At 36.9% G+C, this 13,539-nt stretch overlaps 1 protein-coding gene and 1 pseudogene across 3 annotated transcripts in view; one reads left to right on the forward strand and one right to left on the reverse strand.

Annotated features, from left to right (window-relative positions):
* Positions 1-1,095: 1,095 nt before the first annotated feature.
* LOC143254928 (zinc finger MYM-type protein 1-like) lies at positions 1,096-3,136 on the reverse strand (annotated as a pseudogene).
* A 7,787-nt stretch (positions 3,137-10,923) lies between these two features.
* LOC143255146 (uronyl 2-sulfotransferase homolog pip-like) overlaps positions 10,924-13,539 on the forward strand; it is a 33,785-nt gene continuing 31,169 nt past the window's right edge. For all 3 annotated transcript variants that reach the window (XM_076510377.1, XM_076510376.1, XM_076510378.1), the window contains exon 1: positions 10,924-11,416. In XM_076510377.1, the coding sequence (XP_076366492.1) occupies positions 11,092-11,416 (325 nt within the window). In that variant the 5' untranslated portion in view covers positions 10,924-11,091. The remainder of the gene's footprint in view (positions 11,417-13,539) is intronic.

Here is a 13,539-nt window from a genome sequence, read left to right on the forward strand (position 1 = left end):
TTTCTCTTATAGAATGTAAAAAAGACCTATCTCAGATACAAGCAGGAAGGTATGACTACTATAATATTTGTAATGAATATTAATAAATTAAGAAAATTATGTTACTGTCAGGGGCCGCGGAACGTTTTTGTGAGTGGGGAGGGCTGACAGGCGGGGTCCAGGGGGCCGACGTAGGGCCCCTGGTAGGGTTCAGGGGGCGGAGTCCCTTGAAGCTCCTCGATTTTAATCATATTGATAACACATTCTGAGGCCCTGTTAGCAGTTCTTCTTCTAGTGGGGACTATAAAAAAAAATCGGTTTTCTCTTTCTGTGCCTTCCGGTATGACTTAAATTAATCTTAAATTACTGTGTTTAACTTTGCTACTTTGAATTCTGCAACATCAACTATCATTAGCAGGTCCTTACAAGGAAATTTTCTAAATAGAGGCTTAACAAATCTCATTGAGATATTCTGATGCTAGATGCTAACCTAAATTTAATGAAGTAAAATGTGTTTCGATGCGATTACGCAAGTTTGTTGTCAAGGAACTAGGGACGTTTCAGATTGTGTTTGCGGGGAGGGGGGAAGGGACTGAGTATGAATATGCATTTAGGTTGCTTACAAACTTAGGACTGAAAAAAAAATCGAAATAGAGCTAGCCTTAGTATCACAGTAAAATTATATACATGGATAACACGTTACTTCATCAATGCATAGCTATATTAATGATCTTTTAAAATGGAAATATAAATGAATAATGCCACAGTTGCTCTACTGGCCTATTCACCTTTATATATCAAATTTCATATGAAAACTGATATCATAATTTTACTGACCTCATTATCATATCGCAAAAGTATAAACTGATATACGTCGATGGATAGAAATACAAATCACTTTTACCCTGGAAGAGTAAAATTACCGTATGTGATCTAATGATGGGAACAAGTTCCTCCAGCAAAGTCGTGTTCCGTGAATACACCGAGCTTCACCTTCCTTCTGTCATTCTTTTGTACAAAGTCATTGGCAATAGAAACGAGGTCTAACGATGCTGTGCGTTCCTTATGGATGTGGAAAACTGCCAAACTATTAAAACGAGATTGGTTCATTGTTGATCATAGCCATGTCTTGAGTCTTCTGGCCGTCGAGAAGCTCCTTTCTCCTACAGCATTAGTTGATGGGTTAACAAGCAGAAGTTTGACTAGAATTATCACTTCCGAGATTAGGCATCTTTGAGGTTCTTTCAGCTGCTTCACGGCCAGATAAATGTCGTTGAAGCATTCAAAGTGACAATCTTCAGAGTCACCGCGTAACAGTCCATTGAGGAGATGTAGTTGTGCCTTGAGAGAAAGGATGTCCAGATCATCACCGTATTTGTCCGTCAAGTACTTCAGCTCATCAGGAGTATCCTTTTCTCGAAGAGATTTCAAGAGGAGATCTTCCATATGTCGATACGCCTGGAAGCCTGGCTGATCAAAACGACGGTTGATTGCGTTAATGGCAAGGTCAAGAACCTCAAAGTACTGCCTTCTGTAGAATTCCTTGGGAGACGACGGGAACGATGGCTCACCGGTTCCTACCTCAAAACGCTTGGGCGCTCTCTTCTGTCTTGGCATTTGAGGTTCGGAAATGTTGAGCTCCATTGCCTTTCGGTGCACTTCTTCATATATCTTGTCAAAACTACCATCATTCCTCATTTTATCAAGAACGCCTGCTACCAGTTTTGCATTTTGTTGCCCCTGTGCTGCAGACATGCAGGTCTTCTGCAATGTTTTTGACAAATTGTCCATCAAAGAGTACACGGCGACACCAAGATGAAGAGCGAAGAAGTACTCAAATTTCTCCATTTGGGATCTGACACCTATTATTCGTGCCCTCATTTCAGAGTCTAGACGATCTTCCAGACAAACGTCCCACTCCAAGAGAAGCGCTTCGTAGTTGGCAGTGATGCGGTCGAAGCTTTGGCCGCGAACTGTCCAGCGAGTTGGGCAAATCACCTTTAGACCTGCTGTTTCTAGGTTGATGTCAGCTTTTATTTTTTCGAGCAGACCTTGACGCTTTGGTGAAAATTTTATAAGCTTGCAGATTTCGTATGTGATATCTAGGGTATCAGCTAACAACTTAGACCCTTTTGTTGCGTCACATACTGCCAAATTTAAGGCATGCCCAGTATAGTGTGCCTTAGGAGCATCTTTGAGGATTTGTTTAGCAACACATCTTTGTAATCCAGCCATAGGACCTCCGGTATCGTAGCACTGGCCCCGACAGTTGGCCAGGGTCAAGTTCATCCGAATTATCGCGTCCTTGATGGCCAATATGATGGTATCTGCCTTTATGGTGGGGATTTCATAAAATCCGATGAAGTCCTCGTGGGGTTCCAGATTGTCGTCAATCCATCGAATGCATATTGTAAGCTGTTCCTTGTTTGCAACGTCAGTGCATTCATCGGCAAGTATGGAGAAATAACGACCGTTTCTGATACAAGACGCCACATCTCGCAACACCTGCAATGCCATTACCTCTAATATTTCGTTTTGAACATCATGTGTAACATACTTGTTGGTTTTTTCTTAAGCCACTCTATCATTTTAGAATTGTCCTTTGCTCTGAGGTGATAAAGTTGTATGAAGTTCGATTCTTCATCGCTGTGTCCTTGCAAAGCCAGTTCCTGTTTAACCAAGAACTGTAAGTTCTCGATGATCTTGGCCATGTTGCTCCTAGATTCTTTCTTCTCTTCTCCCAATGTCATGTCCTTGTGCCTTGAGAGAAAGGATGTCCAGATCATCACCGTATTTCACCAATGTCAGAACGTGTTTTGGGAAGAATTATTATATTTTCTATTGCCATTTTATGGCACTGCGACATTTGGTGATCTCGAAACTTTTCCCTTCCCTTCTTCCAGTTTGAAAAGCCATTTCGGAGGAAAGCCGATTCCTTGTACTTTGCATTGAGTTTCTGCTCTTTTTCTGCCAGTAAGCAGGTGTGACAAAGAACCGTATCTGAAAACTCTATGTAGTGTAACCAAGGAAATTCTTCGTACCATGACGGTTGAAATGATCGTTTAAATTGCTTGCATTCCCTTATAGGGTACTGAAAATTTCGTGGTTGATTTGGTTTTGACGGGATTATCAATTCCGCCTGTAAACTGTCATCCATACTTTGGGATACGACCCGCTTTGCTGAACCTCTGCCTGCTGTATAGTTTGTTCACATTTCCATTGTTTAACAGGCAGCTTGGGACCACAGAACTTTTCCATCGATGACTGTATTTTTCTTTTTCTGGGAAGGGGCTTTGGTCTGACCTATTGAAATACGAAACGAAATGACTGTAGAACGTTTTCCAATTCAAATCGCTCTATATTTTCATTTGGGTCATTTTTGGCAGAAAGGGTACCCATTATTAGGGATTTTTAAGAAGAACAATTGACCCATTTTAAGGAGTTTTTTACGGGGTACGTTCTACATTCACATCCATTGTGGAATCCTCCATGATGCGCAGGAAGTCATTACCCCATATAACGTACCCATCCAGGTCCATATGAAGCTACCTAGTTAGCTGATAACATACCCATCCCGCGCCGGTCCGTACGAAGCTATTTCGTTAGCTGCGTGCGGCCGACCGGCCAGCGAGGGATCGGGACCGTGCGCATACCCGTGATTTTTAAATGTTGCGCTTGAAATTTAAAAATCACGCGTGTGCGCAACGTGTACTAATCGAGCATGAGCGACAATAAGGGTGAGAATCGGTGCGAGAACTGTAAGAATATAATTTTGAGCGATAAACTTACCCATATTTAGGTCAAAATGGATTGGGGGGGGGCATATTCAAGGATTTTCCGGCACAAATCATACCCCATGTTTATGGTTTTCTTGGGAAAAAAAAGTAACCTATTAGAGCGACATACACCCATTAGGCAAGTACCTTCCCTCCGCCGCGCAGTTAGAACGCACACATGAATGTGACCACGTGGCGGATACGGCAGCTGCACACTGCTAAATCCAAAATATCTTCCGACCATGTGATGGGTGGATACAATCACTGAATCTATTACCAGTGGCAAAATTAACCATGTTTAACTGAGCAGACACAAAATGTTCAAGTTTTCCACATATAAGGTCTAGGTTTCAGGTTATCAAAAATTTTACAGGACTGTGGACATAGGCTGATTATTAGACATGGAACTTGATTAAGGCCAGACGAAACACATGGAATTTCAGTAATATATTTCAAATCAAATGACTTTGTGCTGTGTTTTCACTTCATCAAACTAAGCTGTGCGTAAAGCTGTATGCCTGTACATAGATTTGTGAATGCAGTTCATATTCTTGGAATTCACAATGTTCTCATTTCTTTAATTATCAAAGACTCGGCATTTTCTGGAAATCTTAACTGTAAAATTGTAATTACATTGGGGGAGAGGGGTGGAACGGGATATTGACAATTTAGACCAGTCTCACGTACAGGTCATGATTCCATTTATGTTTTGAATATCAAATTCAGGGCTGCCACTCTAAACTTTTATTAATAATTTTTAATTAATAATTATAAATAAATACCCATACCCACATGGTTAATGATCTTTATTAAGTGGGATTACCTTGAACATCATTCTCATTGGATTTGCTCAAATTTAACAAAAGTTAACAATTTAGAAAACCCCACATCCCTGCGAGTGTCCAAACTTTATTAAAACCATCCCGCGTGTCAGAGTTGTGCACAGTAGGCCTATTAAATGCTTAATTGTAAATAGATATCCTACAACTTACAAGGCTACAATACATAACATAACTGCCCAAGAACAAACTGACAATTCTTAATCTAAGTTTATTTTGTACCTCACTCTCCTGATCTTCACTGGTGGAAGCATGATCCATCTTGAGCTTAAATTCTGTATCAAGGCATCTGAGGGAAATTTTGGAGTCGTAATGGGACTCCTGGTAGGTTTTAGAATTAGTCTGAGTCAACTTCGTGTGTAGTTTATCATGCACATATGTACGTTATGTGTATGCATACTGTGTTACGTTTTGTTTCGGTTCTTAGAATGCATATATTCGTGTGTGTTGTGATAGTTAGCTCGCCACCACGCACGCAAGGTCTACGAATAAAAAAAAAACATCGTCACATTCTATTTGAAGTCACGCAACAATACGCGCGCACAGCCCCATGCAACACATACATGATTGATATAGTGTGTGTCTACATCTCAGTAAGATAACGGTCATAATATGCAATCAAATACAGGGCACGGTATGTAGTACAGATCCGTACGCGCGCCTTAGGCCTCGCTCGTTTGGTTTTTTTTTATGTCGCGCACCTACGTCACCGCTCGTGTAGTCATGTAGGAATTTAAATAGGGTAAAACAAACGATATTGATACCAGCAGGATGTACCAAGCAACAGAATAATGAAAATTTCATTTTAACCAAGAATCAAAATATTATCTATCTGCGACATTTTTTTTTTTTGCACTATTGAAAAAAATTGTTGTTAGCCAAAAGTGTGGGGGGCTGCAACCCCGCGGCCCCTGACTGTAGATATGTAGAACTGACTGATAAGTTATGTTTAACCTTTCCTGCATTGACAATAGAGTTAACATCTGACAGTGCATGCTGCTAGATGATTGTGTAGTGAGTGGCAAGAGGACTGCCATTTTGCAGGAGTTAGATCCGTTGGTTTGTTTAGAGTGACAAAAAAACGTACAAAATATCTGAAAATGCCAAAAATACTCGCATAGCATACATTATGCATATGTTTGTGTAGCTTACCGCTCAAAATAAGGTATCAAAAGTGTTCGGAATAATCTTTATTCCAAACGACAATAGCAAAAAACAGTGAACTATGAGAATTTGTTAAACAAGTGGAAGAGAGAGAGAAGAGTGTAGACAGAAAAGAGAGAATGAAAGACTAAGAAATGAAATAGAAAAAGACAGCTTAAAAGAAGAAAAAGAAATATAAAGACTGAAAGAAGAAAAGGAGAGAGAGAAAAATAAGAGAAATAAAAGACTAGAAATATAGAGAGAAATAATAAGAGCACAAATTGAGGAGGAAGAAAAAGAGAGAGAGGACAGACTATAAAAATAGAGCACACATTGATTTTGGAAAGCTCACCCAACTCAAGGAAGAAAGACTCGAGAATTGCAATGGAGTCAGAGCCAGCGAAACCAAATCAAAATCGTATAACAGTTATTAATTGTATCAAAACTTTAGATGATGTATTGCAGTCGACACTACGAACTAAAGTACTGTATTATGTCCTCCATCAGCGAAAAACTTGTATGCTTGGACTTACGAAATTTGTTATGTGTTTAGAATGAATATAAGAAGAACTCCTGATCTCTTTGTATTTATCTGCTGTTCTGCCTTAGCATGAGACCTCGAGGATATCGTCAAACATAGTCCCTAATTTTTTTTTTTGCACCAACAGAAATAACGCTCCAGCGACGATACGTACATCAGTTAACCGTCAAGAGACCACGAAACTAATATCTCTTTGCCCACTAGTCACCTTTCATTCCTTAATATAAGCACTTAGGCAACTGTAACTTAAGAAGATGTGTAATATGGACGTATTCCTGTTACTACAATTAACTTTAATAAATATCGTTTGATTGTTTTTGAATATCGGGCAAAGCTACTCGAGGGCTGTCTGCGCTAGCCGTCCCTAATTTTGCTATGTAAGACTAGAAGGAGAGCAGCTAGTTATCACCACCCACCGCCAATTCTTGGGCTACTCTATTACCAACGAATATTGGGATTGACCGTCACATAAACACAGCTGAAAGGGCGAGCATGTTTGGTGTGGCGAGGATACGAACGCGCGACCCTCGGATTACGAGTCGAGCACACCTTAACCACCTGGCCATACCGGGTCAGTAAATATTGTAAACAACAAAAGTATAACAATAATTTCATAGTAATTTGTATGAAAGTGAGTGTAATCTTGGTAATCCCCACGTATTCTGTTATTTGTAAACATCAAATGAATTTTTCCCTCAGGTAAAAATTGTCCAGATTGTTAAGATGGATGATAGTGATATTTCTTTATATGCCTAAATGATTACACCTTCAAAAAGTTAGACTACATATATATATCTCACTCTGCGTATTATATTTAAAAGCCAAATATGTGAGTTCTAGATCAAAAACAGAAATAGAAAATTATTGCATATTGAACCATAAGATATCATGAATATACATTCAGCTTTCGTAATGGTACGTAACTTATAAAAATACATAAATTTATTTTGTTACAAAGATGTTTGTTTGTTTTTGTTGAATTTCGCGCAAAGCTACTCGAGGGCTTTCTACGCAAGCCGTCCCTAATTTAGCAGTGTATGACTAGAGGGAAGGCAATTAGTCATCACCACCCACTGCCAACTCTTGGGCTACTCTTTTGTCAACGAATAGTGGGATTGACTGTAACATTATGACGCCCCTACGGCTGAAAGGGCGAACATGTTTGGTGCGACGAGAATTTGAACCCACGACCCTCAGAGTAGGAGTCCAACGCCTTAACCCACTCGGTCCGTTATAAAACTATTGTCACAATTAATATAAATGTGTATGTTTTCTTACAGCAAAGCCACATCAGGCTATCTGCTTTGTCCACCGAGGGAAATCGAACCTTTGATTTTAGCGTTGAAAATCCGTATACTTACCCATGTCCCAGAGGGGAACAAGTTAATGTATAGAGGACATTCAGTTTGCTTTAGTTCCAAGGTGTATTCTCTAATGATAGACGGTAAACACAAGTATATATGATATGTGCCGTCAATTCCACTATTCGTTGGTAGAAGAGTAGCCCAAGAGTTGGCAGAGTCTTACACTGCTAAATTAGGGACGTTTAGCGCAGATAGCCCTCGTGTAGCTTTGCGTGAAATTCAAAAACAACAAACAAACAAATAATTATTTAGATTATTTTAACTCTATAGGAAATGGAGAAACAACTTGTAGAAATTTGTATGTTTCGTTATTGAAAAGAACGCAGATACTTCGTAGATTGTGACTGAAAGTGAGTTTTAAACATCCTACATCATTAATATTGTAGATGTTCTTATTCTATAATAGAAATTAATCATATATAGTATAATGTAACTTAGGATCTTGTTTACACGTTACAAAAAATAATATTTTTGACATTTTTGAGATAATTCACATGAGAAAGTCAACCATTTTAAAACTCGTGTAAGATAAAATTAACAAGAATAAAATATTTTATCACAAACCAGTGAAAGTTTTAATTATCACATGATAAATATTTTATTAATGGCTTCATAAGGTTTATTTATAATATAATATCGATATAACCTGTATACATATATCGCGTGTGTGTTAAAACATATATAATTGTGATCGTGTTACAATAAATAATATTTCATATTATTGAAAATACTTCGTTGACTAAGTTATAATTATTGTAACATCTTTTTAAGTTGAATTGATTATAAAGGTAGTAATTAACTAGTAATTAAGCACTGAAGACTTTAAAACAACGCGTTCTCTTTAGGATGTTTGTTTTTTTTATTTCCCGCAAAGCTACGCGAGTTAAACAGCCGAGTAAAACTATACCTTGAGTTTAATAGATGTAGTAGATTATTGTGCGTATCTCAGTGAAAGGGTGAGACATTTGTTAATACTACTAGAGTGTAGTTAAAAGTCAGCCATAAAAAACATTCAATACTTATGTTATTTTTATATTGTCTGAGTCTTACTGTGTCTCTCTAGTAGGGAAGAAGACATATTGCATTTCTTCGTTCTAATAATTACAATTTCGCGCCTTTTGTTTATTTCTGAACGGACCATCTTTTAACTTAAAGTGTAATACACATCTGCGTCCAATCCACCTAAACATCCTTCTCGTTTTTTTTAATTAAATACTTTTTTCCAATTTTAGATTGTCAAATGTCAAACAATTTCTTTATATTTCTATCAATCCATATGATACTTGTCACAAGCCAAAGCAGACAGAGAAAAGTTTTTATTTTACAGGGTCAAAGGTTAAAAATAGCAGAAATGATATTCTTGGCCTGTCATTTATTTATATTTCAACCAATCTAGGTTACACTTTGCGACAACCTCCGTAGATGAAGTAAACAGGCATAATATCTTTACCTCTACTTATATTTTACAGGAGTCAAACTTCAAAATATTTCGCTGAATTAGGGGTTTTTTACCTGCCATAACCTTTATACTTCAATAAGTATAAATGACAAATTTACACAAAACTACCTTTTTCTAACCCTCACAGACTAAAGCTGACATATTTAGGATGTATACCTTTTAACTCATTTCGTACGAACCAATTTTTTTAAAAAAACCGCATAATATTGGATATTTAGTCCCTCGTTTCCTTATATTTCGACCAGTCTAAATGACGTTTTGCGAAAATATACTTTACGTCAACTCTAACAAACTGGAGCACATGGATATGGGAATTGCGCAGGATTTGAAATTTTTAAGAGGTCAAATTATAACAATATAGATTTTGCAGAATTTTGGGTTTTGTTCTGTCATTCCTCTAGATATCATGTGTTATTGTCCAAAAATTACCTGTAACGTTTATTTCATTGTAAATAAATCTGTTTACACAACTAACTAACTGTGTATTATAACTCGCAATCTAGTATGCTTTAGTTCATCTTTCTCCCAAAGAAATCTCGAGTTGATATTACGTTAAGCGTTTATATTTTTTTTGAAGTATATATGGAACAGTTTATGTCCCTTTCCCCTGTTTCCAACCGTATTCTCTTAAAATCTTCTATATTACAAGGATCTGTCGAAAAAATGTATGGGGAGGATTTGCCCGTTTTTTCGTTGAAAACTGCTCGAGGGTACACAAGGGCTATCTGCACTAGCCGTCCCGTTATTTAAAGTGGTAGGCTATACTGGAAAGCGAGCTAGTCAATACCACCCATCGCTAGCTCTTGAGTTACTCTTTTACCAACGAATACCGGGATTGACCTTCATATTATAACACTTCCGTAGCTGAAAGTGTTAGCATTTTCGGTGATGCATTTCAAACCCTCGACAAACTGCGAGCCGAGTACTCTAACCACCAAGCCATTTATGTAGTCTTTCTGCAGGGATTTACGCATTTTGATTAAAACAAAAACGAACTTTACATTCCAAGTAAATATAAAATAATAGACTATATTTTTAATATTTATCTGAAGTGTAAATATATTCCACTCTTTTATATTTACCTGGAGTGTAAAGTTTGTTTGTTTTCTTGTAACTTTCATCAAGGCATTTTTGGCCTGAGGGGGGGGGAGAAAGCTTTTTGCATTCGCTTATCAATGTTAGGATGTTATAGACAATACTTGTATATAGATACATAATATGTGTGGGTGTATGTGTGCATGTATATTATGTGTGTATATATGTAGTTTTACAATAACCTATTAGGCTAAATAAATTTTAATCAATTTAGGAATGGTTCAAGAAACAAATATACCATATTAGGAATACGCTTGTTTGCTGTGCTATTGTTTTATTTAGTTTGGTTCACACCAAACATGCTCATCCTTTCAGTCGTGGGGGCGTGATAATGTTATGGTCAATCCCACTATTTGTTGGTAAAAGAGTAGCCCAAGAGTTGGCGGTGGGTGGTGATGACTAGCTACCTTTCCTCTAGTCTTACACCGCAAAATTAGGGACGGCTAACGCAGACAGCCCTAGTGTAGCCTTGCGCGAAATTCAAAACAAACAAACAATCCTGAAGAAACAGTAGTTTAACAACGTGATACAAGTGAACTCTAATTTTACAAAAACAAAGTGTATATTTTCCCTGCATTTATTTAAAATAATGTTGTTTTCGCTTGCTATTTAAAATACATGCTTGTTAAACAGCATACGCTAGCCCACCCACCAACACTGAGTCTCACACAATGTAAAAATACCTGTAAACTCGTTAGAATGTTAAACAAATACTACAACAATAACCTAGAAGGTTTAACTCCAACAGGCATGCGCTAAGGTAAATTCGGTTTGTGACGTATAAAATATCCACGACGTGCCTTACGTGCAAAAAGATTTCGCGAGTAGCAGTATACGCTATACGTCAAATAATAGAGTGGTTTGATGATCAAGGCGAGACAATTATTTCATTAACATGAAGTTATATCGTTTAATAAAAAGTAATTTCGTATCTGGTATTTTCATATTTGCCGTTGGTATGTTTTTTCTGTATGAATTTCAGTATTCCAATTCAAAACTCAGCCCGAAAGACATTCAGAACGACTTAAGTTTCAACAGCCGATCTAAGTCGATACAAATGGAATACGAAAAGGCTCGTACAGTAAATCTGAACGCAGAAGAACCTAAAGCTAACAAGGTTATGAAAATCAAACGTGGAAACAGTTATAATAAAGAACTGCCGAAGATTAACGTTCGAACAAAAAAGAAGTCAAAAGAATATAAAAGAATATATCATTCAGGTAACGTTTACTTTAAAAATCGCAATAAGTTTAGAATGTAAGTAGCAGACACTTCTAAGAACTGGAAAAGCTTTCTAAGCGTAATTTAATAAAATGTTTTTAATTGGGTTTCTTAATAAACTCGATCCCCAAGTTCTAACATGATTTGTATTTGATTTTTCTTATAATCTAGTACTAAAAAATATCAATTTGTTGTTTCTTTGATAACAAGATATAGGTTTAAATTTGTTATTAATTAATTTTGTTTTTAAGGATGCGAGTGTTTATATTTTGTGGTGGTAGTACTTGCTAGTAGTAACGGCGATAGGAAATATTATTTGGGGTGTGGTGGGATTTTATAACGAGTATGTGACCAGAAATGCTAAATATTCAAGTTGCAACCAGTGGCTAATATGTGGCGATTCCCATACTAGCGAGAAACAATAGGACGTATCGGTTAAATAAGCGATTTCCATAAAATCTTGTATCGTTGTAAAACTCCGTACTCTCGCACCTCTTTGGCTTCACGCTAAAATAATGTTGTTGTTTTTGCAATTGTAATTCATATTGCGAGTGTGTTTCACCCTTCTTTTACTGCCCTTACACCCGGGAGAAACAAATGTCCTGTTTACACAAATACCTGTTTTGTGTATTCCGGTTTATGGATTTTACGTAATTTTAAATTTTAAACTAAACTGAAAGAAAAACTTAAAATGCGAAAAAACTTTACCCAGTAATTTAAAGGGGTTTTCTAGCACATGGTAACGTCCTGTACCAGACATTTCCTCCTTCCTTTATGCCCGGGCTGATCCGGCCATCTCTAATTCTAAAGGTAAAACTACAGGGGAAAAAAAAAAATCATTAGTCTCCCAATAAATCAACAACAAAGTAGTTAAACAACCTTATAATATACTATAATAAAATAACTTGTTACTCATGAGATACCTATTTTCTCTCAACTAGCCAATCTAAATACTTAAAGCAGAACCACCAGCTTTAACTAACGTAAAATATGCGCACGAAAAGCAATCTTTAAATAAATAGATCATAATATGAAGATATCCTTTACATAAAAGTGCAGAAAAATTCAAATAGGCTCTTAACATTACACATGAATTTACCTTTCGTGAACATAATATCCAGAGATCTATTAACATTAGTAGAGAGGTTTTCACATTGCACACAAAAAAGCAGAGTGTAACATGATCACAGATGAGCATATATACGCTTGCTATGGCTATAATACAAAAAAAAATTTGATATAAAACTTAATAAGATGAAAAAGAAAATATCTAATCCCTCGAAGTTTTAACTGTTTTTCGATCAGTAAGTTTTGATGTCTTCATAACGGATGTCTCAAGAACTCGTATAGATCAAAATGACGTAAGGGGACATAAGTACGACATATTGAACGGTATCTGTACAGTTTGCTGTAACTTACCAGAATGTATTGTTTTACATGTCATTTGTAAAGCGGATATCTAAGTTTTGTATTACATTTCACTTTCCTTTCGTCACTTCCGTATTAAAAGTACTGTGATTTGACAGTATTGTGATGATTCATTCATCTTGCCGTAAATAACCTTCCATAACTGACTGTAGGTCTTGTAATTTAATTTCAACACTTCTAGAAGTATTTGCAACAAGATATTTGACAATAACGTGATTAAAAGTGAAAGTAATTTTAAGTAGTAAAAGGCAAGATTGAAAACAGTGTAAAATAGTTTAGTTCAGAATAACTCTGCTAAAATCCGTAGCCTTAAGGCTGTAACAGGTCCGATTGGCGACTCTTTGCATTAAAACATCCTTAGGAGCAAAGGATGAAGAGATAAAAATTAACTTGTAATCAGACTGGATGTACATGTGTTCACGCCTAACCACTCTGTAGAATACAACGTTTACAGCTCGGATAATACGTACACCCTCTGATCCATAACAGTACTCTAAAGCTGTCACAGCCATCTGCAGACCGCAACGCATTCCCTCAACTATTATCTGGTTGTTAGGTAAAACCAAACCTGAGTTTAGTTGGAAAGAAGTGGATGTTAGAACTGTGGTATTGAGTATTCACACTTGTAGCCGAAATGGATCGAATGTCATGGGGTGGTAACCATATTTTTCAAACCATATAAATTAACTAACTC

Source organism: Tachypleus tridentatus, chromosome 7 (assembly GCF_004210375.1).
Source record: "Tachypleus tridentatus isolate NWPU-2018 chromosome 7, ASM421037v1, whole genome shotgun sequence".
NCBI classification, from domain to species: Eukaryota; Metazoa; Arthropoda; class Merostomata; order Xiphosura; family Limulidae; genus Tachypleus; species Tachypleus tridentatus.